The sequence below is a fragment of the Tripterygium wilfordii genome, chromosome 9, assembly GCF_013401445.1.
Source record: "Tripterygium wilfordii isolate XIE 37 chromosome 9, ASM1340144v1, whole genome shotgun sequence".
Taxonomy (NCBI): Eukaryota; Viridiplantae; Streptophyta; class Magnoliopsida; order Celastrales; family Celastraceae; genus Tripterygium; species Tripterygium wilfordii.
In genome coordinates, this window is record NC_052240.1 from 2,899,382 (window position 1) to 2,926,790 (window position 27,409).

The following is a 27,409-nucleotide window of genomic DNA, read 5'->3' on the forward strand; positions in this document are numbered from 1 at the left end:
ATATGGTCGTAAAAGGAGCCCGACCCCGAGCCCAATAAAAGCCCCCATACAGCCGAGTAAACAAAACAGAATTAGAAGCTACAAAACTAGCAGCACCCGAAACTCCCAGGAAAAAGTTTCAGGAGGTGAATTAGAGAAATGAAACCATCACCATTATGCATATGAACACAACAAGATACATTTTCCTTGAATCATCAGAAAACGTATTTCTTTTCAAAGAGAGAACAGAAATCCACCGTCTTAAAAGTTAAAACTGGTAGAGAGAGGGACCTAATTTTATCAGAGTGAGTAGGTAAGCGGGAAGTACAAGTTGAAGTATGGGATGTCCTTTCAAGTTTCAACCCATATGGCAATCTAGTTTCCATTACTTGCAACAATTCATATCCAAAAAAGCTACTACATTTTCAATCAACTGATCTATGAGTCCCAAGTAAAGAAAATGAATTATCTTTACACATGCTAGCTATGCGAAAATTGATAGATCTGGCTGCCAATAAATCCCTCAGCTACTATGGCCATGCCATGTGTTTTTTTTCACCAACCATGTGACAAAAATGCAGCTCCAATGATGAAAACTCAGTGATTAGAACAATATCCTCTCTTGATAAATATCCAGTGCCTGGACAAGCTTCTCGATGAACAACTTCCGATGCAATCTATACCTACAGGAGCCCAGATAGTAACATGTTATGAACTGGCGCTGGATTCGAGTATATGGAAAGGAAAAATGGCAAGCAAAAAGTAAGACGAGAATTACATACTTGATTGCAGCTTCATATATTCTCCTAGGGTCTGGAGCAGAATCTGTTCATGATAGAGCACGAAAAGATAAAACATCAAGATGAGTGTCGAAAAGGAAAAAAAAAATAGAAAAACCTCAGTTGCAGGCAGAAGTTGATATTCTGGCAATGACTACCTTTATATGATATTGAGTTGTAAAAAGCTGGTCTACGCCCCTAAACGAGGACATTCAAATTTTGCGAACTAGATGATCGAGTTTTAACACAATTAGTCAATGGGAGACATTTCTTACCCTCTTAAGGATGGTGAACATTCTATTTGTCCATTACAAGAAAAGCCAAAAGCAAATAGAATCATGTTTTGCTCAACATAGGATGAATGTTGCATAAATTGCTAATATACATACCTAGCAAATTCTGGTCTTGCTCAAAAGTAGTAGGAAATTCTGCAAGCATTTGTTGGCACTCGTCCTGTAACTGCTTAGCAGCTTTCCTTTCCATGCTTGGAATTAGAGGCAAATCCCCATCTGACCAAGTGGGTAATGTTCTTGCTGCTGCTATGACCGCACCATCAACAAAAGTATCACTATCCCTCGACAAATTACCTGCCAGAAAATTCGCATGTGGATCAACCGGAAAAATTTTAGAAAAGTAATTACGGAACAAGCCATAGAAAGCAAGCAGCAAAAAGAAAATTTTAAAAATATTTCTCGTACTGTTATGATAATATTCTTCAGGAAGCCCAGATATACTGAAGACTGAGAGGAAGGAGTCCAAATGTATACATGCGTCGCCAGAGAACTGGAGTGCATCCCAAGGATTCTACAATATTTAAGTCAAAAAGACCTAAGTGTGTTTTTGAAAGAGGGTCATCCAATAAATTACTTTAGATGCTAAGAAATTGTACAATATGTGCAACACCTTGGCACACTAAATTCAAACCAACACCCGTAACATCTAATTGCTTAAAAATTGACAGAATATTATCATAGATGTATTATGTGAGGTACCTTTAGGCATATGGATAGATTTCATATATCAATAGACCATAAGACCATTGTTTCTGGCATGAAACTGTAAACACAGACCTCTTTGAAACATAGTTTCCTTCTTACAGTGGCCATGAAAAAACCAAATACATCATTATCCAAAAAACATTCTATGTCTCTATGATGATCACCCCAAAGGACACTGTTTATGCATAAAATATAAACACATTCCTCTTCTTACAATGAAACTTTTTATTCTTCTTAGGGTTCAGGAAAGAACGAACTAGATTATTATCTCAAACTTCCATGTTCTCCCAGCCAAGATTGCATGAAGTAAACAAGTCAAATAATTTTTTTCTTTGTGAAGGAAGAAAGTGAGAGCAAGTTACCACAGCTGATGAAAATCCGTATCTTTGCATGAAAATATCATTCTTCTGCATGTTCATGTAGTTGACTGTCATCTGGGAGAATTTTCATGAGATCAACACGATGGAACCTCCACATCAAATTTATGGCAGTAACATAATTCCAGCAAAGGATTTCTTGTGGGTAATGAGATAAAGAGAAAATTCAAAGGAAGGTGATTTGATAATGAGAGGAACATCAATTAGTTTAGATCAATGACTAATTATGGATCAGTTATGATCAGCATGCCAATACATACGACTAAGAGGTTCTAGGTAGCATGTAGCTGCATTTGCAACTAATTAAGTTTAAAGAAAAAAAACCTAATTTAAGTGGTTAAATATTTTCATCGGGAGATTAAAGATCACTCACAAAACTAGGACATGAGATTCCCAATAATGCATTGATTTCGGAGCTTGGCAACACTTGGCTGGTGGGTGGCGATAGGGATAAACAAGATTAATATTTAGCAGAAACATAGAAAAAGTTACCTCATCTCCTTTTCTAATCCGTTCTCCAGCATTTATCATCACCTCAAGCATACGATCCTTAAAACGCCAATGAAAAAAACAATTCGGCTCGAAGGAATGGTTTAGCATGTCTGCAGAAAATCGCTAAATTTGATAAATAGGCAGGAAAAAGAAGAAGCAAATAAACCCAATGACACCAACAACTGCAGACTGTTATGGGGAGGGATCAAGATGGAAAATTTCTATCTGCAAGCACCAGACGCCAGTCAACAAAAAAGGGAGAAAAAACTATTAACATTGCCTAAACTATTCAAGGAGCTTGATTGACTGGTGGCATTTACAAACTCAATCAACATGGATATGTCTTGAATCAACTAAAATTTTTATTCAACATCTGTTAATGAATTCTACCTGTCAGTTAAGAATTACACAGCATATATGGGAAGCTTTATTTATGTGTCAGTTGACATATTATGCAAAGATGTGTTTGTTCAAGCAAAAAGATATTGTCGGACAGTAGCCTATGCTGCACATTTGGATGACAATAATGACAATGCCAATACTTCACATGTTAGACACACATATTGTTCTCGGTTAGACACACCTCGATCAAATCATCACACATGAACGGTCTAAAAGGATTCATAGAGCAAAACCCAATTTGTAGAAAAAAAATATCATACGCTTAATTATCTCAAAACTGTATATTACAACATAAAAGAGAGCATTTACTATCAACAGTCTACAACAAATATACTTCTTTGAAGAACTAAATTAACGCAATATTTTAAGAGGTTATAATTAGAACGAATATAGAGTTAGATGCTTACCAGCATAAGGAACTAATAAATTTGCATCTTGAATGAGAGCACCAATCCTCAGTTGCATGTTGATGCACCGTGATTGTGCCATACTCACGGCCCATATAAATCTCTCAGGATCACGAGCAAGGCGTTTTATTTTCAGGGGGACACCATCATGCTGATGGAGGTCGAATAGGAAATCAGTTTGTTATTAATGGGCATAATGAGTTGCTGGAACAGGGGAAAAAAATAGTGCATTTGATGGAAAGGCTGGTCGGTACCCAGTTCTTCTCCCAAAATTCTAATGCTCTTAATTGTTGTTTTCTCATGGTTGATGCAAGATTTAGGTCCTGCAGCTCCAAGAGCTCCTCCTGCAGCATTACAAGAAACAACAGGGAAGGAATGAGAGGAGATTCTTAGAACACCACAAAGAAGTTCAATGAAACAACTAAAATAAGGTTTCCTGTTCTTCGAGTTCACACACCTCTGTTGCCAGAAGCAAGCTAGTGCACTCTTCTGCACTAGGTAAGAAGTCACCATATAGCTGCCAAAAGTTATCATCGCGATCAAATGCATATAATAGAAGGCATGCTAACCTCAGGTCCCAATCTGTCTGGCAGGGAGAGAATTCCAAACTAAGAATGCGGTAAAATTTATTATAACAATAAAACAGCAATCAAATGATCCTCACTCGAGTTGAACAATTGGACAAGTATAATAATGAACAGGAATTATAGGTAATCGACTACATAACGTATGAATGACGATGAAGGTATAAACCAGGAGATAAGAGTAACGAAGTAAAGATGCTGCTAATTACCTCTGGATCAGTAGAGTTAATGATATCAAATATTGGATGACCCACTGGTATTATATCAGGGAAAAACATCCAAGGAAGCTTCTTACTTATGGTTAACATCAACTCCAATGGGATTTCCATAATCACCTGTCCATCCAAATACTGAGTAACTGAGAAGAGACTAAGCAACTAAGATTTACAAGTGAAAATAAATTCATAAAAGTCATGGTACTAGCAACAAATTCAAGATATTAGAACAGATTAATATATAATCAATCCATGACAAAAGGTGATGAGACCTTATACTAACAATTGTGATGCCAAGGAGCAACTCACCCTGGCACGGCGAGTAGGTTCAACATCTTTGGAAGCATAAACTCCAAAACCGTCAGGCCCTTCCTTGAAATCAACCCCATAAGCTCGCATACTGCGTACATACCCTATCTTGTAGAAATCGGGGTCTGCCGGTTCCAACTATATTCCAGAAAAACAAAAAAAACAAAAAAAAACACTTACTCGACAAAAAACGGCATAAACCTAAACCAAGGAAAGAAAAGTAATTGAGCAACAGTAACCAGAGAGGGTGAATCCTCTTCAACTTTTGGATTAGGAGGTTGTAAGAACGGGAATGGGGCCGTCTCAACGGAAGCTCGGATGGGTCTGACTCTGTTATTGTCATCGTCCACTCTGGCCTTACTAAAGCCGCTGAATGGGTTTGTGGTGGGAGTTGGCGACCACCTCCACCGACGCTGCAAAAATTAGAACTTTGTTATTTAATTAGCTTATACAATGAATTCTCGAAGAACCAAGAAGTGTATCTATAATAGAGAGGACCTGGAGATTGTTGAAGTTGCACTGCGTGAGCTGATACAGGGGAATGCAAGAGCTCATTTGTTCGTTATAGTGTTAAAAGCGAAAAAGGAGTCAAATTTCTTTGCTTCTTCTGATGCAGTGTAGCCGCTACCTTATCCACTTCACTCCCGTAACCTGTCCTCGCCCTTTTCCATGACTACTACCGATTTTCTTACTTGGGTTAAATAAATGTATTTGTATTCTATTTTTTATTAAGTACACTCCATTTTAATTTATTTTAATGTGTTTTTAAAAAGTTAATGAGATGTATTTAATAAAAAATTGGGTGTAAATAATATTTATCTTAAAGTCTTACTATAATATTAAGTCCTTTTTTCTTTTCTTTTTGTCAACGGACGCTTTGTTTTCACGCAATTTGCAAACATATTTCAATAAATAATTTTTCTTATATTTTCATGTTTATTAGGGTTTTATAGTTTTAGTATTTATAGGGTTGTAAGTGTCTTAAGAAAAAAATGAATGATGAATTAATATAATTTTTAAAGTTTCTCTCAATTTTCTTAATAGATTCAAACTAATCGATCTTTGTTTGCGCGTTGCATCAGTTTTTCAATTATTAACTTATTAATTGTTAGTATTGATTAAAAAAATATAAATTACATGTGTTGATTCTGTAGGTTTGGTGGCTCCAAGCTGAGATGTTGACAAGTATGGACGACGCATGACTCAAATACATATATATATGTGTGTATATGTATATGTATATATGTATATATATGTACTGATATGAAATGAGAATAAGTTAAGCTTGAGAGATGGTTTGAGAGAGAATTAATTATTTTGGGTGTTATTGAGTTCTTGGTGTGAGATAATCATTTAGTGTGTACATAATTGCAACAATTTTTCAGTGAATCTTTTGTGGTTGTCTTTAACAAATATCGTGGTTTTCCTCCAATATTTGGAGCTTTTCACCTAAATTCATGTATTCGTGATTATGTTATTCTTTTTCATTTCTAATAATCTTTATATTTTTGCAAAGTGAGATTTTGGAATATTACTTTAGAATTTCCAGATTTTCTCAACACCTACATGTGTCATTTACCTTCAGGAAGGGGAAAAAAAAAAAAAAGCTTGGTTTTTTTCTTGCTGTTTTATTTCCTCCTTGGAAAAAAAAAATTCTTACGAATTTTAGGATGTATGAAGTTTCCTTGCTCTTGTGCCTGTGTTTAAATTACTTTTCAGAGGCATGAGCATGAAATATTTCCTTGATTCTTCAAAAATGAATAGAAAAAAGAAAAGAAAAGGAGCAGTGAGAACTTCTATGCATACATGCAGGTGCAGCTATCCGAGTAGAACTGAAGTTGTACATCCATCTCCATAGATAACTCCTATGTAATTCTGATCTGGAAGGAAGGCAGAGGGTAGTAGTACAGTACTGTATGTAGAGAGCACCAAAAATGAAGAAAGTCTTAGGTCTTCTAAACATATCAGTATGGACGCCACGTCTGCTCTGATTTGATACTGCTTTTGAGTAAAGAAAGAAAGGCTGTAAAAGAGATTTCTTTTTATGAGGTGATGGCAAAGAGGAGAGACTGGTAGGTGGTGTTGACAGGAGTTTCTTTTATCTTTATTGAGATGATAGAAGGAGTCCACTTTGTTTGCTTTAACTGACAAAATGATGTCCTCATCGCCAATTACTACACCATCCCAATTTCCCATTCTGGACTTAAACTTGCTTTCTAGGAAGATCTTAGAATGGGAAAGAATCATTGAAACAAAATCTTCATTACAATTTACAGAGCTTCTCTCCTCCTTTGCATGTATATTGTACTCTACAGAGACTTTTAATTTTCTCTTGTTAAACTTGCTTTTCAATTCTCATGATGGTCAGTGAAAGCTCAACAGTGTTAACAGTGTTGGGTTGTTGTTCATAGTTCCATGCATTACCAAACAAAGACAAGTAGATGCCAATAGAGGAGAGGACAGAGTCAGAATGGACCCTTTTTAATGGTGTCTCTGCTTTTGAAGAGAAGAGAAGTTACTTTTCGGCACGCACTGAATTTTGTCCAATTTATTCTGTGATCAAGTATAAAACTTCTATGCACACGGAACTTAGACTCATGTCAAATGTTTAAAGGACGAAGTATGGTTCACTTAAAAAAGAGAGAGACAGTGTTGCGTAAATGTAGTTACTACAATTGAACAAGGGTTGTTTGGGGAGAGTGAAAGAGCCATAAAAGAAACCTCTATTCACAGGCTTTGCTTTGGATGCCATGTCTCTATGACTTTACACGCAAAACAATGGGAGGGAAATGAATTGGCATTCAGGTCTCGTCTTCAACAACAAAAGGAGTAAAGGACCCCTACAAGTTTTTAATCATTATGCCCCTCTTTCTTATTACTACTTTCTTTTTTTGACTCTTTTTTTTCTCCACCCACACCAAACTAAGGTGGAATTTGGTCCTCCCTGTCAATTCTTGTTGAAGTCTTGAAGTTGAAGATACACCTAAAAACCTTGACTTGGTAAAGTCCCTCTATAAAAAAAATCTCTCATCTTCTATAAGTAATATCAACAAACTTAGAAAAATGCAAGAAACTATGATTTGGGTTTGTTATTGAATACTTTTTTTTAAAACTTCTTGCATAATATTTTGTTGAACATTAACATCAGAAAAACCAACTGGATTTGGGATAAACCTTGATAGACACATTAATTAGTATCTGCAATGATGAAAATATCTAAGGAAACAGCAGTGACTGGATCATGAAGAGTTTGGAATAATCATGACCTATATAGCCAAGGCAAAAAGAAACAAAGCCCATGCATATGATTATCATATATATCATCAGTATCCCCATAAATAAATGATTGGCATATGTTCTGTTTGGTACACAATAATTATAAAAACTCACTGTAGTGATCTCACATTGCTACAATAGAACCCCAGACCATATAAAAAAAGTACATACCTGATAATCAACTATATATAAAATAACCACAAAATGCCAATTCACCTATTGGAGATGGGATTTGGACCACTTGGAACTTCATGTTCACTAGCATTGAAAACCCTTTCTTGCCATGGCAATGTCGATCTACTACGAGCTCGAAACCGGTCTCTTCTTCGCCTCTGTGAAGGAGGAGGAGGAGGAGGAATATGAACAACATTGGTGATGCTCTGTTTTCTTGGAGCTGCTGCTTCATTAGAACTTGTAACAACATGTAGAAATCTGCTTTCTTTGTTTGCCATTGTAAGATGAAACATTAGAAGAAAGAAGAAGAAGAGTGTGAAAGAAGTGATTGATGAAGCTACATATGCCATCACTAGCCATACAAAAAGCAAATCATTTGAGAATCAGCATCTATATTAGTAAAGGAAACAGAGAGGTTGTGTTTTGAAGCAGAGACTTGGTAGGGTTTTATTATGAGAATTCAAATGTGCAAGACAGAGAGATAGAAAGAGGAGGAAGAGCGGAAAGAAAGAGATGTAAAGAAAGAAAAGCAAATGGTGGACTTGCTTTAGTATGCAAATTGTCCTGTTCTTATGGTAGAGAAAAAAAAATAGGGGTGACAAAAAATGGGTTTTGAGTTAGACAACATCACGTATTTACGAAATATTTATATGTCCGGATCCTAATCTGGATTAGATTTTAGACGTACTTAATCTATCAAACCCGGATTAATTTAAATCCGGACAACTAAACTGAATAATAACATAATTCGGGTTAGGATTCGGACAAGTAAATGAGATAAGATTTTAGGACCCGGACAAGTAAATGAGATAAGATTTTTGTGTTTGGACCCATACCCAATTTTAAACCGGATAAAAGTTTTGTGTTTGGACCCCAATTTCAAACATATAACTTATGTTCAAACTTAGTTTAATCTGATCGAACAAATTCGATCATCCGAATCAGACAGAATTTTGTCACCCCTAAAAAAGACACAAAAACAACACATTTTTTTAATGTTTTGTTTTGGGATTCAACTTTATGACAGTGAAGGGGTTCTTGGAATCTGCACATAGTCTCCTGTGAGTAGGACAGAGTGGTGTCCACAGAGAGGGTATGATGTAAGAACTAAGAAGTTAGAAATAAAAAGGACATTCTCATAAGGAGTCAAAGAGAACTTGTTTCACTCAAATGCACCCACCAATAGAGATCACAAAACCCCAGAAGAAAAATCACCAAGTGAAAAAAGATCCAATGCAAAACAAAAATAGTACCAAATTTAGCAGAATGAACCCAAGCCATCAAGAAATGAAAGAGCAAACACAAGTTAATAACCATTAGAATTCACAAAATTGCAATTAGTTCTAATCTCTCCATCATCTTGCCCTGTTAAGACCTGAATGTTACCAAGCTTCACCATAGACGCCGCGAATTGATGCTCGAAAACTGTAGGAGCATTAGCTAATGTTGTGACAATAGGTTCAGTCCTTGGATCAGAATACAAAATTTGGTCCGTCCACAATAATCCCATTTGCTTCTCAAGGTTCTTGAAGTACTCTGCATCAAATTTTCTTGGGGTTGTGCCATCAAGATCAACATAATCTGAGGCCCATCTGCACTTCCTTGTCAAGTATTCCAAGTACTTGTCATCAATTGAATTCTTGGTCACTCCATATGTTTTATTGTTATTGTAGATCCTCCACTGAATTGAACCACATGTTGCCTTCCCAATTGTGTGTGCACCTGATAGAACAACCAAATCAAGCACATTTAGGCCTCTAGATTGATAGAATTCAATCAAAGTAGTGATATCTTCGCGACCCTTTGGAACCATTTCAGCTTCCTTGGCATATGAAGATTTTCCATCTTTTCTTCCGAAGGGTACAGACCAATATGGTCCTCCTACAAGAACTGTTGCATCTCTAGCAGCCGCGGTGAGAATGTCGGAGCAAGAAACTGTTCTTGGACAACTTTTCTCTATCTCTGCTTTGATTTCATCGATCAACTCGAACCCTCGTAGTGTCTTGCTTCCATTAGCTCTTCTCTCGCTTCCTTCATGGTTTAATAGGATTGAAGCATCACAACCCTGAAATGTTCCCACATATCAATCAACAAACAAGCATTACATTGCAGAGGAAGTGTTTGTGTAATTGATTCGACATTTGTGCTTACCCTTACAGCACAGTCATGGAAGTGCAACCTCAGGAGACTGGCAGCAATGGAGAAGTCAGTTTGGAACCATTGTTTGACCTTGTTGTGGATGATTGCCTCAGCTTCTGGACATATCTGTTGATAGTATGCAAATGACAGGAAATCTTCAGAAGGCAAGTCTTGCAATAGCGGGATCTTCAAATAGGGAATATTAATAGTGTCTGCAGAGTATTCTGATGCAGAAATCAAGGGAGAAATAAACAGAAGAGAGAGGACCCAAATGGAGAATCTCATGCTTGCTATTTTGCTTGTCAAGTACTGAAATTTTGGGATTCTTGTGTTGAAGATGATGATCTGGGTCAGTGAAACCATTGATTTATATATAAATTACTCAGTTTTAGGTGGAACATTAAACTACGTGAGAGGCACTACTCAAACAGAGATGACAAGCATGACATGCCGGCATGTAGATGTAGTGCTGCATATTTTACAACGGCAATGACTGATCAAACCTTCAAAAATATAAGTTTTATGGGCTTGTAAGTGGGTCATCAATTTTGGGCCCAACAACAAAATGGAAGAGTCTGGGCTGCTTGGGCCCATAAAAAAATTTCCAAATAAAGCTTTCAAATTTTACAAATATTAAGTATACCCATTTTTCCATTTATCTAATTCGAAGTATAAACCACATTTTTTTTATCTTCCTTAGGAGGTTTTTTTTTTTTTTTATTCAAGGAGAATTGTGATGGGTAGGAATGTGGGACTCGAACTCACACCTTAATGGGTGGATTGTCTCTTAAATGCTAAATCATTTGTCGTTCAATTACGGTTGGTTTGTTCTTCCTTGAAAGCTAAATCATGGTATTATATTAAAGAATATATATTGAGTACGATGTTTACGGTAGATAAATATAAGATTGAACAAGGAATGAAATCCAACATTTGGCAACATTGGTATTAAATGGATTATCTTCCACAAAAATCTAGATTGTGGGGAGAAAAGTAAAAAAGTAAAACATCCACAAACTTATGGTATATTTGGATAACAAGAATTGTGCCAAAAATGGTTGTTCTAAATAGATATATAGGTGAAACATGGAAGAAAATCCAATATTAGGAAACTAAATTGTTAATTAGTAACATTAAAGGGAGAGAATATTTGCTAGAATCCAATCAAAAAATAAATAAAAACAGTAAAAACCCTAATTAACGTTACAGATACCTCAGTAACGGCTATAAACCTAACTGCTCTCCCTAACGACACTTCTAAATTCTTACAAGTCCCGCTGCTTCTTATTTCAATGCGCTCTGTCACATATGTCAAACACTTGTTACGGTTTCTCTGATTTCGCTAAATATAGGAAACCTAAAAGGGATTGGTTGTCGTTTGTGGTGGAAGAACAAACGTTACAAACCCTTGATATGGTGGTGAGGGAGGGTTTCTTCTGGTTTTTTTTTTTTTTTACAATTTATTCTAAAACAGGTGAAGTGGTTGGTGATGGCTATACAATCTCTGAACCCATTTCGATTGAACAATAATGGATTTGGATTTGGATTGATATGACGAGAATGGCGTCGTCGCAAGTGGAATACGTTTCGTCTGCCCCTTTCGGTTGCGTTCTCAGAGACCACAAGAGGCGTGAACGATGCGGCAGAGAGAGCGCTGCCGCCGCTTTTGAGAAGAATCTGAAACAACTTGTCCACAATTGTATTTCCGTATATCCTGATTCCTCAAACGACGACAATAGCCGTCAAAATCGAAATATGAGTATTAGCAACAAAATTGAAAAAACAGAGGAGAATCCAATAGGCTCCAGACATGCTCGGATTCTTGATCGATGGAGGCAAGCACGAGAGATGGTGTCGAACAACATCGAGACAAGACGGACCCAGGAAGCAGAGTCCACCGGAGCACAAAATCTTGGAGCTTCTTCACTCGTTCAAATGTGGGAAGCCAGGCTACATCGATCAAACATCATAAAAAGGCCAAGTTCTGGAACCGAAGAACCCTCAAGAACCCATGAAACATTTGATTCCGCTGATGAAAGGCTGGAGACTCGCACCAACAATGATGAATCTTTAACGGAATGGGAATCACAATCTGACAGAACCGCACAGAGCGAACCGCCTACATTGTTACAGAGCAGGAGTTCTGATGCCGGAGAAAGCGAGAGGGTGGTTAGAATCGCTGATATCATCAGGAGACTCGCGGATAGAAAGGATAATGAACAGCATAGCATTAGTGCCTGCAATTCGCCCTCTCGCTGGCTTTCTTCAGGGTCAGATCAGACGGAGGTGAGAGGGGCTTTGACGCAGATTGTGTGTTCGCCAAAAATCCGAGGAAGGCAAGCATTCAATGATTTGCTTATACAGATGGAGCGCGACAGGCAGCAGGAGCTCTGCACTCTTGGAGAACGCCAGGTCGTGTCAAGATTTACACAACGCGGCCGCATTCAGGTGAATATATGTTTTATCTCCTGCATATTGTAAATTCCCATCCTGGAAGCATGTCTGTTAACTAACTTCTTGTTTTATGTTTCAGTCGATGCTTCGGCTTAGGTTCTTGCAACGTGGAATGGCAATTCAAGATCAACTGCGCACCAAAACACAGGCGTCTCCTCAATTGAGCCGATTGAAACAAGGTTCTGGCATCGTGTATCTTAGGTGTGTTCATTAAACTTTTGTGAATTCTTGAGGACATTAACATGTGCGTACTTTTATTATAATGATTTCGAAATGTCTTTTGTTGCTGTGAATGAGCACCAATTGCCTAGCAATATGAGGAAATGTTCTTATTAAGGTTTTTAGGAGGTCATGCTCCATTAGTGTAATCCGGTATTCTGGTGGACATAGTAGTAATGCAGCATGCTGCTCGCTTTCCAATCATAAACAATAAGGCAATGCGAAAGGCAATTGTACTTTTTTAACTTGCTTCCAAATGCAAGAGAGGGCTTTCGTCTCCTTGATTTTGATTACTTTTTGAAGTATTTCTTCGAAAGGTAATCAGTTACATGAAGACTTTACGGCATCTAGTTTTGGGAAAATTATAAAATCTCCTAAAGAAACAAGTAAAATAAAAACTTTTAGCTTATGGAAAATCATATTTTTATAGATTTGAGATCAATTCATTCGTCTTCTGTATTGGCTTAACATGAAATGTCTCCCATATCCAGGGAGAGATTTAATGGGGCTGTGGAGCAAGGCATGACAGCTCGTAGTGGTACAGCTACTCCAAAAAGCCCTGATAGAGAAACGATAAACAGCTTGGAGAATGCTCCGACATGCAAAAGACTAAGTAAAGACAGTCAGCCTCATGATGTTTCTGCCTCTGAGCAGCAGGGCAAAGCATCAGAAGAGTACTCCTTGTCGATACTCAAGAGACTAAGTGAAGACAGTAGACCTGATGATGTTTCTGCCTCTGTGCAGCCAGGCACAGCACCAGAAGAGCACTCCGTGTCCTGGAGGAGTGAAATCAGCAAGGCCCTTCATGAAGTAGCTGGTCCGAGTTCAGATGTCGAGTGGCAAGAGACAAGCGTAGAGTATGGAATTTTAACCTCACAAGGAAGGGCAGAAACAACAGGGTCTCTGAATGAGAGCAATGATACTGAGGTGGAAGAAGAACAAGAGGCTGATGAGCCACTTGAGTTTTTAGACTCAACATATGATTGGTTTAGTGATATTGCTCGCCCACGGAGTTTCTGGGAAGATCGTAGGCAAGCATGGTATGAGGAGATGCTTAGTAGTAGCTCGGAAAATGAAGAAATACGTCGACTCCTTGAAAGGTATAATGATAATTTTATTTCTTTTTTCCTCTTTTTCTTGCATGTTCTCCTCTCCAAAATTCATTTACCTCTAGAAGTCCTTCATATTAAGAGCCAGATTAGCCATGATTTATTCAATTATGAAAGGCTATCGCTATCAATAGGCATACCAATTACTAACCATGATTTATGATAAGCACCCATAGTTATAAAGCATTTTAGTGAAGCTTCCCCTTCTATACATGTAAAATGGAATTTAAAATATGCTCTGATAGACCTGTATGGATTATTTTGTTTCAATATATTTGAAGCTTGGTTATATGAATGGATAAACAATGGTCATTTAGATATGCATTTGCAATAGATGTATTCTGTTTCGGTGATCACCTTCAAGGTGTAGGTAGGACCATGATTTTACTAAATATCAATCTAATTCCAAATTTTTGAGTGCAGACGAACAGTATCAAGTTTCCTTTCTAGTGACTTCCGAGATAGAATGGATCAATTGATGACTTGTCATGCACAAAGACAAATGGATACAATGGGGAATCAAGAAGATGAAGACGACAATGATTACAGTCGGGAGAGGATGCACCAATTGATGTTAGCCATACAGAGGCATACACAACAAGTTGACAGTCAAGAAGGAGGAGAAGACAACGATGATTACAATGATGAGAATGAGGCTGGAGTACAAATGCAAGAACAAGAGGCAGGAAGAGAAGCTAGAGGACAAGAAGAAGCAGAAGGACTAAGTGAAGAAGAAGACGAAGAAGGAGAGGGGGGTATAGATGAGGTAGAGGAACAAAGGGAAGAATTAGAGGTTAGAGGAAGGGTTGGAGTGATAGAAGAACAACCAGTAACAGAAGTTTACAATGAGCAAATCTATGGAGAAAGAGAAACTCCAACTAGTCATCTATATCTTGAAGCCAGTGATTACTTCAGTCAGTCCTCACAATCATTGCAAATGCATTTTCCATCTCCATTTAGGTCATGGAGTGACAGATCTCATGAAATTAGTGATGATTCTGATCAAGCTGCCTCAATATCTTCACAACAACATCCTCAATTTCTCTCTTACAATCAGCAGAATCAACGGTGCTCTTCCTCAACAAACCATCCTTTGCTTGTAGGTTTTGTGTTCAATTTTAGGAGTTAATTGAGCGAAAAGTTTCAGATCTATGGTTAATGAGATAACACTGCTGGACATGCAGGAAATGGAACTCATATGCAACTTAAGAGGGCATATGGTGCAAATGCAGCGAGAAATGCTTGAGCTAAGAAAATCAATACAGAGCTGCATGGAAATGCAAATGCAATGTCAGAACTCCATGAAGCAGGAAGTACATTCAGGTGAGCTTGGAGGTTTGAATTTGTTGATCATTTGTCTGAAAAACCATGACGAAAGATTTTATGTAAAATGCAAAGCACTATATGGTCCAAAGACGTTCGGGGAAAGATTTTATAGTAATGACAGAATGTCCCTAAGAAAGTTATTTATTTTCTCCATAATGTTACACAAGCTTGAAGACCAAAAAAAGATAGTGCTGAACCTTTTGGTTCCTCGACTCCTTTTTCTTTACTTTGTACAGAATCACCTTTCCTTATCTTTGATCACTTCGATGATTGACTTATGAATTTATCATCACAGTTCAAGGGGAGGCAAATAATTCACTTGATAGGGCGCTAAAGAATCGCAGATGTTGTATTTGCTACGAAATGCAAGTTGACTCACTTTTGTACAGGTACTTGCTTTCTGAAGCTAAGTTTCTTAGTTTGACAATATGGCCGATTCTCATTCCGATTTCTCTAAGCATCCAAAGCACTCATCATTCTGAGTTGTCATTCAATCTTGGTGCTTTTTCAGATGTGGGCATATGTGCACTTGCCTGAAGTGTGCACATGAATTGCAGTGGAGTAGTGGAAAATGTCCTGTATGTCGAGCTCCTATAGATGACGTTGTGCGAGCATTCTTGGATTGATAACTACTGGGGAACGAGTTCTTGCTGCAGAGGACCGTCTTCTTCCATTAATTGAAACTTCATAATCATGCCCAGAAAGATAGGAATTCTTCTTGTTTTTCTTCTCTCTTATACATGCACATACTATCCAATTCACCACTCATTGGACTAGGCAGTTTTTATCCTTGTTATTGTAGATGACTTATAGTTGAGGTCAAACATGGATTCTCCTTTCTATACAGTATACCCATCAATGGAAAAGCTGCATTTTAACAATACGTCGTATTTTAACTCTTCTTAAAGCCGATATTTTAATCCTTCTTTAAGATTTTTTTAAGATTCTGGACTGTCTCATTTAATGATACTTGATTTATCCAAGCGACTCATGTAATAACAGATTCTAATAGGAAATAACAAAGAAAACTTAAAAAGACATGACACTCGAGTCACTAGTTAGAGTGATAAGGATGATGTGTATCACCCTTATGATTCGGATTCGAATACCCCAAACCCCTGTTTCACAAAAAAAAGAGTCTCCTACCTTGCTTTGAAACTTAAATCATATGTCACATTTATTTAATTTATTCGATAATTTCACAAGAATGATTATTGGTTTGCTTAGTAAAATTAGGGCAAAATGATATTTTTTGTCCCCCAACTATGGGCGAGTTTCATTTTTGTTCCTAAGTTTTTTTCCTCCCATTATCGTCCTTCAATTATTAGAAAGTATCATTTTCGTCCTTCAAGTGAGATTAAGGTCGGAAAATGCTTAAGTGGCACGTCGGAGAAATCTGATCTGACGAATAATAGAATGCCACTTTTGATTTTTTCGTCGTCGGATTTTTTCGAGGGACAAACGGGGTACTTTCTCATAGTTAGGGATGAAAAGGGAGAAAAAATTAAAAGGCGAAAATGAAACCCGATCAATAGTTGAGGAATGAAAAATATAATTTTGAAAGTTTTAATCAGTTGGTCCTCTTATTACATGACACCTGTACAGAATCTTACACGTGTCATGCTGCCCACTCTTTTTGCAAAAGTGTGCGCGTTATGTGTGTTTTATTTATGTCGGTTTCCTCGTAATTCTCTCATTAACCAACTATGTCCGCTTTTCTTTTAAAAAATTTTAATTTTGGTCTTCTAAAACAAAAAAATTTGTTATGGGGTTCGTGACAATAAGATGGAAACTTTGATTGCACAACAAAAATGAATTAAATCATAATATCATTGGAAGGAAAAAAATTACCGTCCTTGGGGATTATTTTAATTAGCATAGCCCCTAGGGGTGATAAAACTATTTACAATCTGAATGTTCGAATTTGTTCAATCCAAATTAAATTAAATTTGGATATAAATCATATTTTCGAAATTCGGGTTCAAACAATAAAATTATAGAAATTTTGCATATTAAATCCGAAAGAAAAATAAAACCCAAAATCCAACAAAATTAGTGAAAATCTTGTTAAAATTGATGACGAAAATCCAGAAGAGTCGTATATGGACACTCCTTCCTTTTGTCGTTTTTGGTACTTGGACAGATAGATATTCTCACCGGAATTCGACACGCCTTTTTTCTTTCTTTTGCTTAGTCAAATTTACTAATAATATTTTCTTTGTTTCGCTTTCACGAACAACATCACGTGTTCAAGAAATATTTATATATCCAAACCCTAATTTGAATTAGATTTCAGACATACTTAATTAATCAAATCTGAATTAATTTAAATCCGAACAAGTAAATACAATAATAATCTAATTTGAATTAATATTCAGACAAGTAAATCAGATAAAAATTTTGTGTCTACATCCAGACCAAGTTTTCAACTGGATAAAAATTTTGTATTTGGACCCAAATTTAGGACAAACAACTTATGTTCAAATTTGATTTAATCCGAGTCGAACAAATTTGATCATCTAAACCGGATAGAGTTTTATCACCCCTCACCATAGTCGGAAATCCCAATTATTACTTTGTTTAATTTAATCACACTGTTATCTGCTTTAATAAATCGCATGGTGAGGTGAAAACCATGACACCGGCGATCACCGATGTCCGCTTAAAAAGCAGTGAAAAAGAAAAAAATCAATAAATTGAAAAGCAGATGAAACACAAATAACAGAGAGAAAGCCACAGAGAGAGACAGATAGTACAATTCTGTTATCTTCTTCCGTTCTTTGTCTCCCTGTGAATTAACAGAGTAGCAGAGCTTTGTTCGTTGGTGTCAGAGATGGGGAAGCCGAATGAAAAAGAGAAGAAGATGGTTCTGGGTGTAGTGTGGAACTGCGTGACGGAGCTTAAGTTTCTTTTAACGGCTCTTTTACTTCTAGCTGGCATTGCCACTCTGTTCCAACTCCTGCCTTCGTCTCCTTTCAATGTTACCGCTTCTGATCTCCGCCTCTGTATCTCCAGAATCTCCTCTCCCTTCCCTAACGTTGCCACTCCAAACATCTCCCTAAGCCCGCCAGTAGCCGAGCCGCCCCTCTTGCAACCATCGTCACCTCCGTCGCCGCCGTCTGTCGAACGAGATCAGGTCCTCGAGAATGGAATCTTAAAGCGAGCGTTCAATGGGTACGGTTCAGCCGCCTATAATTTCATCACCATGGGTGCTTACAGAGGCGGTCTCAACACTTTTGCTGTCGTGGGTCTCTCCTCCAAGCCTCTACATGTGTATAGCAGACCCAGTTACCAGTGCGAGTGGGTCTCTGGTTCCAATTCCTCCTCCTCTGTCACCACTATTGGTAAGAAGATTCTCCCAGATTGGGGATATGGTCGAGTCTACACCGTCGTCGTTGTGAACTGCGCTTTTGAGCACCCAATCAATGGCGAAAACTCCGGTGGGAAGCTTATCCTCCACGCCTCCACTTCCGGAGGCGGAGACACGAAGTTTAACATCACCGACAGATTTGAGGTTCTTGAAGAGGCAGCAGGTGGCCTAGACGTGAAAATATTCACTGCAAAGCCAAAGTACGATTACTTTTATTGTGGGTCGCCTTTGTACGGCAATTTGAGCCCGCAGAGAGTGAGAGAGTGGATAGCGTACCACGTGAGGCTGTTCGGTGCGAAATCCCATTTTGTGATACACGACGCCGGAGGGATTCATGAGGAGGTTATGGAGGTGTTGAAGCCATGGATGGAGCTGGGTTATGTCACTCTGCAGGATATAAGGGAACAGGAAAGATTTGATGGGTATTATCACAATCAGTTCATGGTGGTGAACGATTGTTTACACAGGTACAAATTTATGGCGAAGTGGATGTTCTTCTTTGATGTTGATGAGTATATTTATGTGAAACCGAAGAATAACCTCAAGTCGGTGCTCGATTCTCTGTCGGAGTATGCTCAATTCACTATTGAACAGATGCCCATGAACAGCAAGCTCTGCCTCACTGCGGATAACCACAAAGTACACAGGTAACTAAATTGTTTTTGGCACCAATTCGTTCTGCTAATTTGTTATGTTAAATACTGCATTGCTTGTGAGTTTTAGGTAGATCATCTTGTACAGCACTGAATTAGTTTTAAATATGACATGAAGCAGTGGTTTGTTTGTTCTGTTTTGGCAAATAATTTTACTTGGTATAGTTAGATAAGAACGCAGTAGATTATTCTTTCTGATTTATGTAGATGTTGCTGAAATAGGAATTCATTTACACATACTCTGAGAAATTAGCCTGAGATTCTGTGCTGCATATTCTGGATTGGAGCACAGGCAAGGTTGGATTGAGTCTTTATTCTTTACCTATTAGAGAGGAGGCCATCTTAACTAAGAAGCTATACATGGAAAACATGTTGTCTACTGAAACGTCTGGATGACTGCAATACTGTTTGTTTTGTTTAAAATGATTCTGATTATGATCTTGTGGTGGTTGATGATGGTAACTTCTTAGAATTGATGTTGAAAACTTATGAGAAAAATCAAGTGGTTTGTGTTTGGAATTATTCTTCTCATATCATGTGGGCGCTGATTCTTTCTTCTCTCATTTAGTGTTAGGCCAAATGGAAGTGTGGTGGGCTTACAATACTGTTCTAAAGTGACTTTCTCATGGATGATTTAGACTTTGTCAATTATTCATTGTAATTGCCCGTGTTTGTTCAAAAGTCTTCTTCAGTTCTTGGGGATAATCAAAACTAAGCGTCAACTAGTATTTTTCCCTTCTTTTACAAGATAGCTGAAGCATCATAGTTTTCAAATTTATGTTAATTATGGAAATGAAAGTTCAATGTTTTACAAAAAAAAACCACGAAAAGTAGGAAGAAATAGACCTACTTGCAAACCTTCAATAATGCTGATGTCAATCTCAAAATAAGACTAATGCTGACTACAATATATTGGAAAGAAAATTGTGAGATGAAGATATTTTTCTTGGACATTTTAAGATTTGGGGTCACCTAACCTACTTAGAATATGACATGCTTATATTATTGTTGCTGCTGTTGTCATTTATCTTCATCTAACTTCATGTGAATTGCTTAGTTATTATTATCAAGAAACTGCCTTTCTCATCATATTTGCGCATTGATCAACCTGTCCTGTTGTGATTTGCAGGAAATGGGGATTTGAGAAGCTTGTATATAGAGACGTGAAGAGAGGCATAAGAAGGGATCGCAAATATGCAGTTCAACCTCGAAGTGTCTTTGCCACTGGAGTGCACATGTCACAGAACGTAGATGGCAGGACAGCACACCGAATAGAGAGCAAAATCAAGTATTACCATTACCATGGAACCATTGCACAAAGGCGTGAGCCATGTCGAAACCTGTTGAATGTGACACAGTTAGAATTTGAAAAAATCCCTTATGTTCTGGACACCACATTGAGGGACATTGCTTTGGGTGTCAAGAAATTTGAGCTCAAAATGATTGGCACTAGATTACAGAATACCCGGCAATGACTCCAAGCCACTCCGGCCTCACACTCATCTTTTTTCTCCTAATTTTTTCTCTGAAGTTGACAGGGTAGCGGGTACATTTGGGTTCTTCTTTTTGTATGATAGTTTTTCTTTTTTTATGAGTATAGATACAGGTGGTATATATTATATGATGATGCTCTAAGAGACATATGGGAGGTGTTGCATTCTTTGTCTATACATATATACATATATATATTTTTTCATGTAGCATTGAAGTTGATAGCTTTATTTTTTTGTTTATAACTATAATAAAGAGGATAAGAGTAATAATTTGTTTGATTCCCCTGGCGGTATGTAGACCCACCATTGCTACCAACCAGTGGGAGGGGTCCAATGTGCTTGGTTTGCTTTGCTATTCAACCTTTTTCTCTCTTTCTCTCTCTCTCTTTTTGATTTTGTCTCTTAATCATGAATGTGTGTGTATGAGTGTATCTATGCTTTTGGTTGAAGAGTTTGTGTAGAGTTTTGTACAAGTATTTTTCGTTAAAGGAAAGTCACAGGCTGTTCTCCGCTGTTCCCTCTCTTTGACAAGTCCAAAAGGCCATGTGGGGGGTATCATGGTGGTGGCTTTCTATGGTATCTCATTTTGTAACTAATCCATCATTGAAGGGAAGAATAATCAGATTTTGCGCTGAGGAAATGTATCTATCTCATAAGCAAAATTTGGCATGCCATGTTTGGTGGAAAAATTATTGTTTAGGTACACATGTGAAGACATGAATGATGATTGGGAAAACTTCCTTAATCCACAGAGATTTTACATGTCATTTTTGAATATGGTAATTTTGTCAAAGATGGAAGCTTTGGCAATCCGTGTTGATTTTAGAAAGGTTTGGGGTCACATGGAGGGATGGAACAAGTCTAAATTGATACAAGTCCAGCCATGTAATTTGTTGTCTTGTATTATTTTGCTAATAACAACACATTGTGACTCACTGGTCATTGTACAGAAGTAGTGACATGTTCAAGAGAGAATGGCTTGACAGGCCATTATTTTTTTTTTTTTTTTACTTTTCAAATTCTTTAATGATAAATATTTCATCATAAGGAAAGGTGTGGGGAAACATCACATTAAAGACGTGGAGGAGGAATTTTAGATGTTCTGGCCCTTCCGGGTCCATTTGGGTAAGGTATCATTAGGGGAGAGAGAGATTCCTTCTAGAATTCTATATTTTATTAAATTGTATTATTAACTTTTTTTAAAAAAAATTTAGAACGACATCATCTTGTTTGGATGTAAGATACCGGTCTAAATTCAAACCATCAAATCCATGCACATATAAATCTCTCACTGAAGAGACTGGATAAATAGGGTCAAAGCATAGTGCGTCTGTGCGTAGTCACAAAAATATTATTCTCAATAAAAATCAAACTTACTTAGTACCTCCCAGTATATCAAGGGTATTATCAACTCTTTCTCATATGAACTCAAATAAGATAAGAAAGTGTTAATGGTATTTGTTAACAAAGTGTTTTGACATAAGACTAAACCCAAAACTCTTCATGAATCATGATACAAAGGACATGTCATTTTCAGCTCTGAATAATCACCCTATCAAGACCTGAGGTTCATTGGATGATTGGATCCTTCAAATCTGGGCAAATGCAGCCCAGTAATGGACTTGGGCCTATAACTTGAAATCTGAGTGCACCATGAAGGCCCAAACCCAACCCAGCACTTCCACAATGGGCTGTTCCTTCACCAGCAGCCCAGGAAAGGAAGGTCTGAGTTCGGGCCAAATGGCCAGCAGGGCCCAGCACAAGAACACCGGGACCACACAGACGAACACCACGATCAACTCAAGAGGAGAATTCCTGGCCCGAACCAGAGAGATCAGAGTATGGAACTGGAAGTAACATTTAGAAAACTTTGAACACATTTCTGACTTCTCTAATCATCTCCAAAAATGTAACTCGTACTTGGTACTACTTTCCAGAAGAAGGGGCCAATACCCATTTAGTCATGCCCCCCCCCCCCTCTCAACATTGCACCAAAGGAATGTCCCCTGAAGGAAGACATGAAAATAGAACAACAAAAACTCAACAGTCACAGAACAGCTTGAATCAAAAGTGAAAAAATGCTGATCCAGTATCAATGCCCTAAATAGGAACAATGCAATGGTTTATGCACTCTGTGCTTGTAGAAAGGCATTGAAGTCCTCTCTTGCCTTGCGCAAGCGTGGGGTAATGCAAGAAGCTGGTGAGGCAGGGTTTGAAGTTGGAGATGATGGTGAAAACCGAACATGGCGAGAGGATTCATGGGATTTTCTGGCAGTTTCTCTGGTTGAACCATGCTTGAGAGCCCCTCTGCGATCCTTGTTGAAGATGAAAGCTGCAGTGACTGGTGAATGTGCATCATTCGCGCTACTCTGAATCAACTCAAGTGGCAGATCAAAGTATAGATTCGTCGAGTCTCCATCTTCATCATGTATAGCTGAGGAAGCCCAGGATCCACATTCAAATTTTTCCAAGGAAACTGTCCTGGATATCACATTTTCCATCTCTGGTCCTACCTTTCTTGTTCTCACTGGCTTTCCCTTGCCAAAACCTGGGAGGTACAGACAAAGGGCACCGCATTTAAATTCATCATCCTGATGCTGAATGTTCTTACCACTCTTGTGAATAACTTTCCTGGTCTCGGACCTCTCAGTTTTGTTGAAGCTTTCATGATGCCTGTTGTTGTCATGCTTGGTAGCATTTGGTTTACTGAACCAGAGATCAAATTCATCAGATGGTTCACAAGCTTTTCCTTCAGCACAAGATCGACTCCTCTGTAAATTGATTACCTGTTGCACCGAATGTGCGGATGAGCGCTGATGAGCAAGGAGATCGATTTTTTGGGAAGATTCTTGGTCTTCGTTTCTCCATTTCTTCTTCAAATGATTCAAACTGAATCGTGGGGACGAGGAGGCTGAGGTGGGGAGACTGCAGCTAACGAACCTAGGATTTGCAGGCAGCAGAGGTGGTGGAGAGTTTCGGGCCGTAACTATAGGCGGCATCAATATATCAAAGCTAGCTTGTCTCAGCGATGATTCTCTCAGCGATATAGGATCAACCCGAATCTGCTTCTCCTTTTGCAGGCTGTCCTTTTTGATCAAGATTTTAGGATCTCCGGTCACCAAAAACTGAAGCTCATGGAGATGCTCCTCAGCTGTATAGACATCAACTCCAGCTTGGGTTTTGTTGTTTGTGGTGGCAAATAAATCTGAGTCTGGAATCACCATGGTGTTCCAATAGTTTGAAATGCTGATGACAAAGAATCGAAATTGTGAGATACTTATAAGGGAAACCAACATGAGAATATTGGACGTGGACAGCATGTCTCATGTCTCTTAGTAGTGATATCCATGTCTAACTGCTTTGCTCAATATAGAAAAATGGGCACACCAATATAATAAAAGATTCTTAATAAAAAAACTTATACCTGCAATCCAATCTGGAACCATATGCTCACATTCCATCCATGCAATAGCTGACTTTTTAACAAAGATGATAATAAACAACTCATTTGATCATAAACAGAACCTGATCTCCCAATCATTTATGGACAAATGCCTGTCCTTACACACGAGACAAGAGACAAGAGACCAAGACCGATGTGCTTGCATCAATGAAAAATATAAAGGCAAACATGCATGAGCAGAACAATTTAAGCTCCAATGCTCAATTTCCTCCCATAAGGTGAAAGAAACAAAGATCAGGAATTTTCTAGTCTGACTTAGAAGACTGTAATTAGGAAGAGGAAATGAAAAATAACTAATTACAGTGCAAACACTGTTCACAGAAGTTATTCATCTATAATTCATGCAATAGAGATAGTGTGACAATATTATTGGAATATACAAATACAAAGTGATTGACATCATATTTGAGGTTGAATTGTATAATTAATACAAAAGCCTTCCTAGTTCCTACTGGAGAGAGTTATAGAATAATATTAATACAACTGAAATACCGATAATGACTGGAAAAGCGGTGACCAAGTACAGTGCTCCATAACCCTGCAAATAAATAGTTTCCTTTGTCATAATCCCAAAGATTAGCTTACACAGAAAATTTATGACTTCAAACAATGAGTCGTACTGGCAGCCTTCAAAAATATGTGCACTTCAATCAATTTTCAATTTCTGCAACCAATTTTAAGTAGCATCATTGACTTTTGTGCAGTCCTCAAATGAATAGATTTCAAGGAGAATGAAGGCATAAAAACTAATGAAATTTGTTATGCACTTATGCTAGTCACCAGTGAGTCACTTATTAAAAACAAAAACGAAAAACACTGTTACCATCTTGTTTAGTTATAAATTTTTTTAAAAATAATTAGCAGTAGATATATTTTGAAGCTGAATATTGTCTTAACATGTGTGAAACCATAACTGCAGTATCCTCATGACAAAGAGCCAATTAATCCGAAAGCAAAAGAAAACACAAATTGCATTATCCCAAATAAAGAACAAACCACAATGGGAGGCACTTCTGTCTCATCGTCGGCATCAGCATCGTCAATTTCAGCAGCTGAATCCCAATCAACGTTGAGTCTTTTAGCAGCCACTTGAGGATCAATACCAGTGTCAGTGGCTTTTGCATATAGGGACTTCGTGCGCTTTTTCTTTTGTACTTCAACCTATTTCCCAGCCCCAAAAAAATCAGAAATTTATTCATAAGAGAGCATCAAGCAAGAAAACTTAGCAACGATATGGACATATTTGTCGATTTCATCTCAGATTTTCAGTGATGGAGATGAAGATAATATGGGGTGTGCTCATGACATACTCGCATAAGAGTTGCAGCTAACGTATATTATACATATAACATTATAGAAAATACCATGAAACAAAAACATCAAATTAAAACACTTAATATCACATGAGTACAATAGTTACCACGCACTCAAGTCAAGTGAATACCTCTAAGTTGGGCCAGTTTAGCATTTCCTCAGCTAGCAATCGAAGAGCAATGCGATCTTTTGGGACTTTACCTTCATGAACCTAATAAATTAAGAATCAAAACCACAATGAAATTAGTATTTTTCTCCCATCATTTAAGAGTGTGTTTGGATTGAGGGATTTGGAGGGGAGGGGAGGGAAGAGAAGGGAGTTTCCTTCCAATTCACTTGTTTGGATAGTTTATAAAAAATTGAGGGGAGGGATTTGAGGGGATTTGGGAGGAAGATTTCTTTAAATTTTTGTCAAAATTCTTTCCTCCCAAAATGGAGTCATTTGAAGGGAAGAGATTACTAATTAAGTTACTTATAAGTTTAAAACCTATTTTACCCTTGGACATAACACTTAAACATAAAAAATAAGGATAAACTAGTAAATTAAACTACTTTTCTTTCATTTCTTTTTTTATCTATCCAAACATTAGAGAGGAAAATGTATTTTCCCTTCCATTCCCTTCCCTTCCCTTCCTTCCCTTTCCCTTCCCTTCCCTTCCCTTCCCTTCCCTTCCCCCCAAATCCCTCAATCCAAACACACTCTAAGAGAACACATATATAAAAAGAATAACTTTCACCTTCGCCTCCTTCTAGGTTAGACAAAATGCTTCCAAAGCACAATATTTGTTTGTCAAATTGACATTATAAATTACGTAAGAGAAAAAAAAAATAGTATCTCAGATATTCCAAGACAGGATAACCATATAGCTTGTAGATATAACTTTTCCGCTTTGTCTTGCAAAAGTTGGTTGCTTGCAATAGTAGAATATAATATGGTCCTGTGTTCTAAGTTGTCTTTAAAATAAACATTGATTTACATTAATGTCGCACGTAGAAAGACATAAAGAAGGATAAATGGGCTTACTTCCTCCAAGACAGCAGCTAAATCATCTCTGGTAGGAGCATCAGCGTCATCGATTCCAAGTAATCTCCTTCGCTCAACTTCTCTAGGGTCCTCTATAGTTATAGTCAGCTTAACCTTTCATAATTAAACAAAAAATAAAAATTAAGTGAACCAATTACTTTACTGCCATGGACAGCACCCAGCACACAATGATCCCAAATTGAACAAATTAAAGATATAAGTACCTCACTGAATATCATGTCTCTGTTTTTCTTGAGAAGTTCCAAAACCTACACATATAAACACAAGTGAAAAGCGTAGTAGTAGTAGAGAAATTCTTCAAAGGAATGTGACACAAGAGAGAGAACGCACTCTCCGGATTTCGCGAACGTATTCAAGATCCTGAGGGGTGGGTGGAGGTGCATCTTCTTCTTCTTCTTCTTGTTCATCATCTTCTTCTTCTTGGGCATTTGGGTCTTGCACAGATTTATCCGGTGAGGCACCAAATAGCAATTCGTTCTTGTCAACAGCAGCCAATTCAAACCCCCTACTACGAACACCATTGCTCCTCCTACTCCAGAGATTAAGACCCAGAAATGGTGTATGTTGGTGGTAGAAGTTGCTGCTTCTGATGTTGGGGTAGTCGATGCATTTGGGTTTGGATGAGGGTGCCAGTGGCACTTGGAACAGTTGTAGAGCCATCATCAACAATCACACAAAAGCGCTTCTTCTTCTTTGTCTTGGATTTTCATCTTTCAAACCAGATCATTCTTTCCAGTTACAACTTGGGCCAAGGCCCACACATCTAAGCCCAATCTATCAATGTGTTTGGGCTTTATTTTGGGCTCATCCCTAAACCATTGCTTGATTGCTT

The 27,409-nt window shown here is 37.8% G+C and overlaps 6 protein-coding genes across 7 annotated transcripts; 2 read left to right on the forward strand and 4 right to left on the reverse strand.

The window, feature by feature from the left end:
* Positions 1–240: 240 nt before the first annotated feature.
* Positions 241–5,218, reverse strand: LOC120006102 (protein PLASTID TRANSCRIPTIONALLY ACTIVE 14-like). Of its 2 annotated transcripts, none has more exons than XM_038855991.1 (13): positions 5,041–5,218; positions 4,782–4,955; positions 4,543–4,680; positions 4,228–4,353; positions 3,892–3,951; positions 3,689–3,778; positions 3,435–3,585; positions 2,626–2,735; positions 2,119–2,190; positions 1,457–1,562; positions 1,148–1,345; positions 762–804; positions 241–662 (listed from the first exon to the last, which is right to left on the reverse strand). In XM_038855991.1, the coding sequence occupies exons 1-13, from the start codon at positions 5,095–5,097 to the stop codon at positions 584–586; spliced, it is 1,404 nt and encodes a 467-aa protein (XP_038711919.1). In that variant the 5' UTR covers positions 5,098–5,218; the 3' UTR covers positions 241–583. The 2 variants fall into 2 exon arrangements, with proteins under 2 accessions (XP_038711919.1, XP_038711918.1); XM_038855990.1 differs by having other exon boundaries at positions 3,892–4,020.
* Positions 5,219–9,298: 4,080 nt separating this feature from the next.
* LOC120005901 (peroxidase 7-like) lies at positions 9,299–10,494 on the reverse strand. The gene is made up of 2 exons (XM_038855788.1): positions 10,144–10,494; positions 9,299–10,057 (listed from the first exon to the last, which is right to left on the reverse strand). The coding sequence occupies exons 1-2, from the start codon at positions 10,492–10,494 to the stop codon at positions 9,299–9,301; spliced, it is 1,110 nt and encodes a 369-aa protein (XP_038711716.1).
* Positions 10,495–11,431: 937 nt separating this feature from the next.
* On the forward strand, positions 11,432–16,101 carry LOC120006531 (FK506-binding protein 5). The gene is made up of 7 exons (XM_038856591.1): positions 11,432–12,579; positions 12,665–12,786; positions 13,296–13,904; positions 14,337–15,012; positions 15,098–15,236; positions 15,535–15,628; positions 15,751–16,101. Exons 1-7 carry the CDS (start codon positions 11,683–11,685, stop codon positions 15,863–15,865), a joined length of 2,652 nt encoding a protein of 883 aa, XP_038712519.1. The 5' UTR covers positions 11,432–11,682; the 3' UTR covers positions 15,866–16,101.
* A 1,871-nt stretch (positions 16,102–17,972) lies between these two features.
* On the forward strand, positions 17,973–21,037 carry LOC120006229 (galactan beta-1,4-galactosyltransferase GALS3). The gene is made up of 2 exons (XM_038856185.1): positions 17,973–19,256; positions 20,392–21,037. The coding sequence occupies exons 1-2, from the start codon at positions 18,073–18,075 to the stop codon at positions 20,735–20,737; spliced, it is 1,530 nt and encodes a 509-aa protein (XP_038712113.1). The 5' UTR covers positions 17,973–18,072; the 3' UTR covers positions 20,738–21,037.
* Positions 21,038–22,741: 1,704 nt separating this feature from the next.
* Positions 22,742–24,311, reverse strand: LOC120006244. Its single transcript, XM_038856207.1, has 2 exons — positions 24,180–24,311; positions 22,742–24,001 (listed from the first exon to the last, which is right to left on the reverse strand). Exon 2 carries the CDS (start codon positions 23,977–23,979, stop codon positions 22,879–22,881), a length of 1,101 nt encoding a protein of 366 aa, XP_038712135.1. The 5' UTR covers positions 23,980–24,001; positions 24,180–24,311; the 3' UTR covers positions 22,742–22,878.
* A 266-nt stretch (positions 24,312–24,577) lies between these two features.
* LOC120006246 (ycf3-interacting protein 1, chloroplastic) lies at positions 24,578–27,277 on the reverse strand. The gene is made up of 6 exons (XM_038856208.1): positions 26,908–27,277; positions 26,781–26,825; positions 26,557–26,670; positions 25,663–25,743; positions 25,215–25,379; positions 24,578–24,756 (listed from the first exon to the last, which is right to left on the reverse strand). The coding sequence occupies exons 1-6, from the start codon at positions 27,238–27,240 to the stop codon at positions 24,667–24,669; spliced, it is 828 nt and encodes a 275-aa protein (XP_038712136.1). The 5' UTR covers positions 27,241–27,277; the 3' UTR covers positions 24,578–24,666.
* Positions 27,278–27,409: the final 132 nt, after the last annotated feature.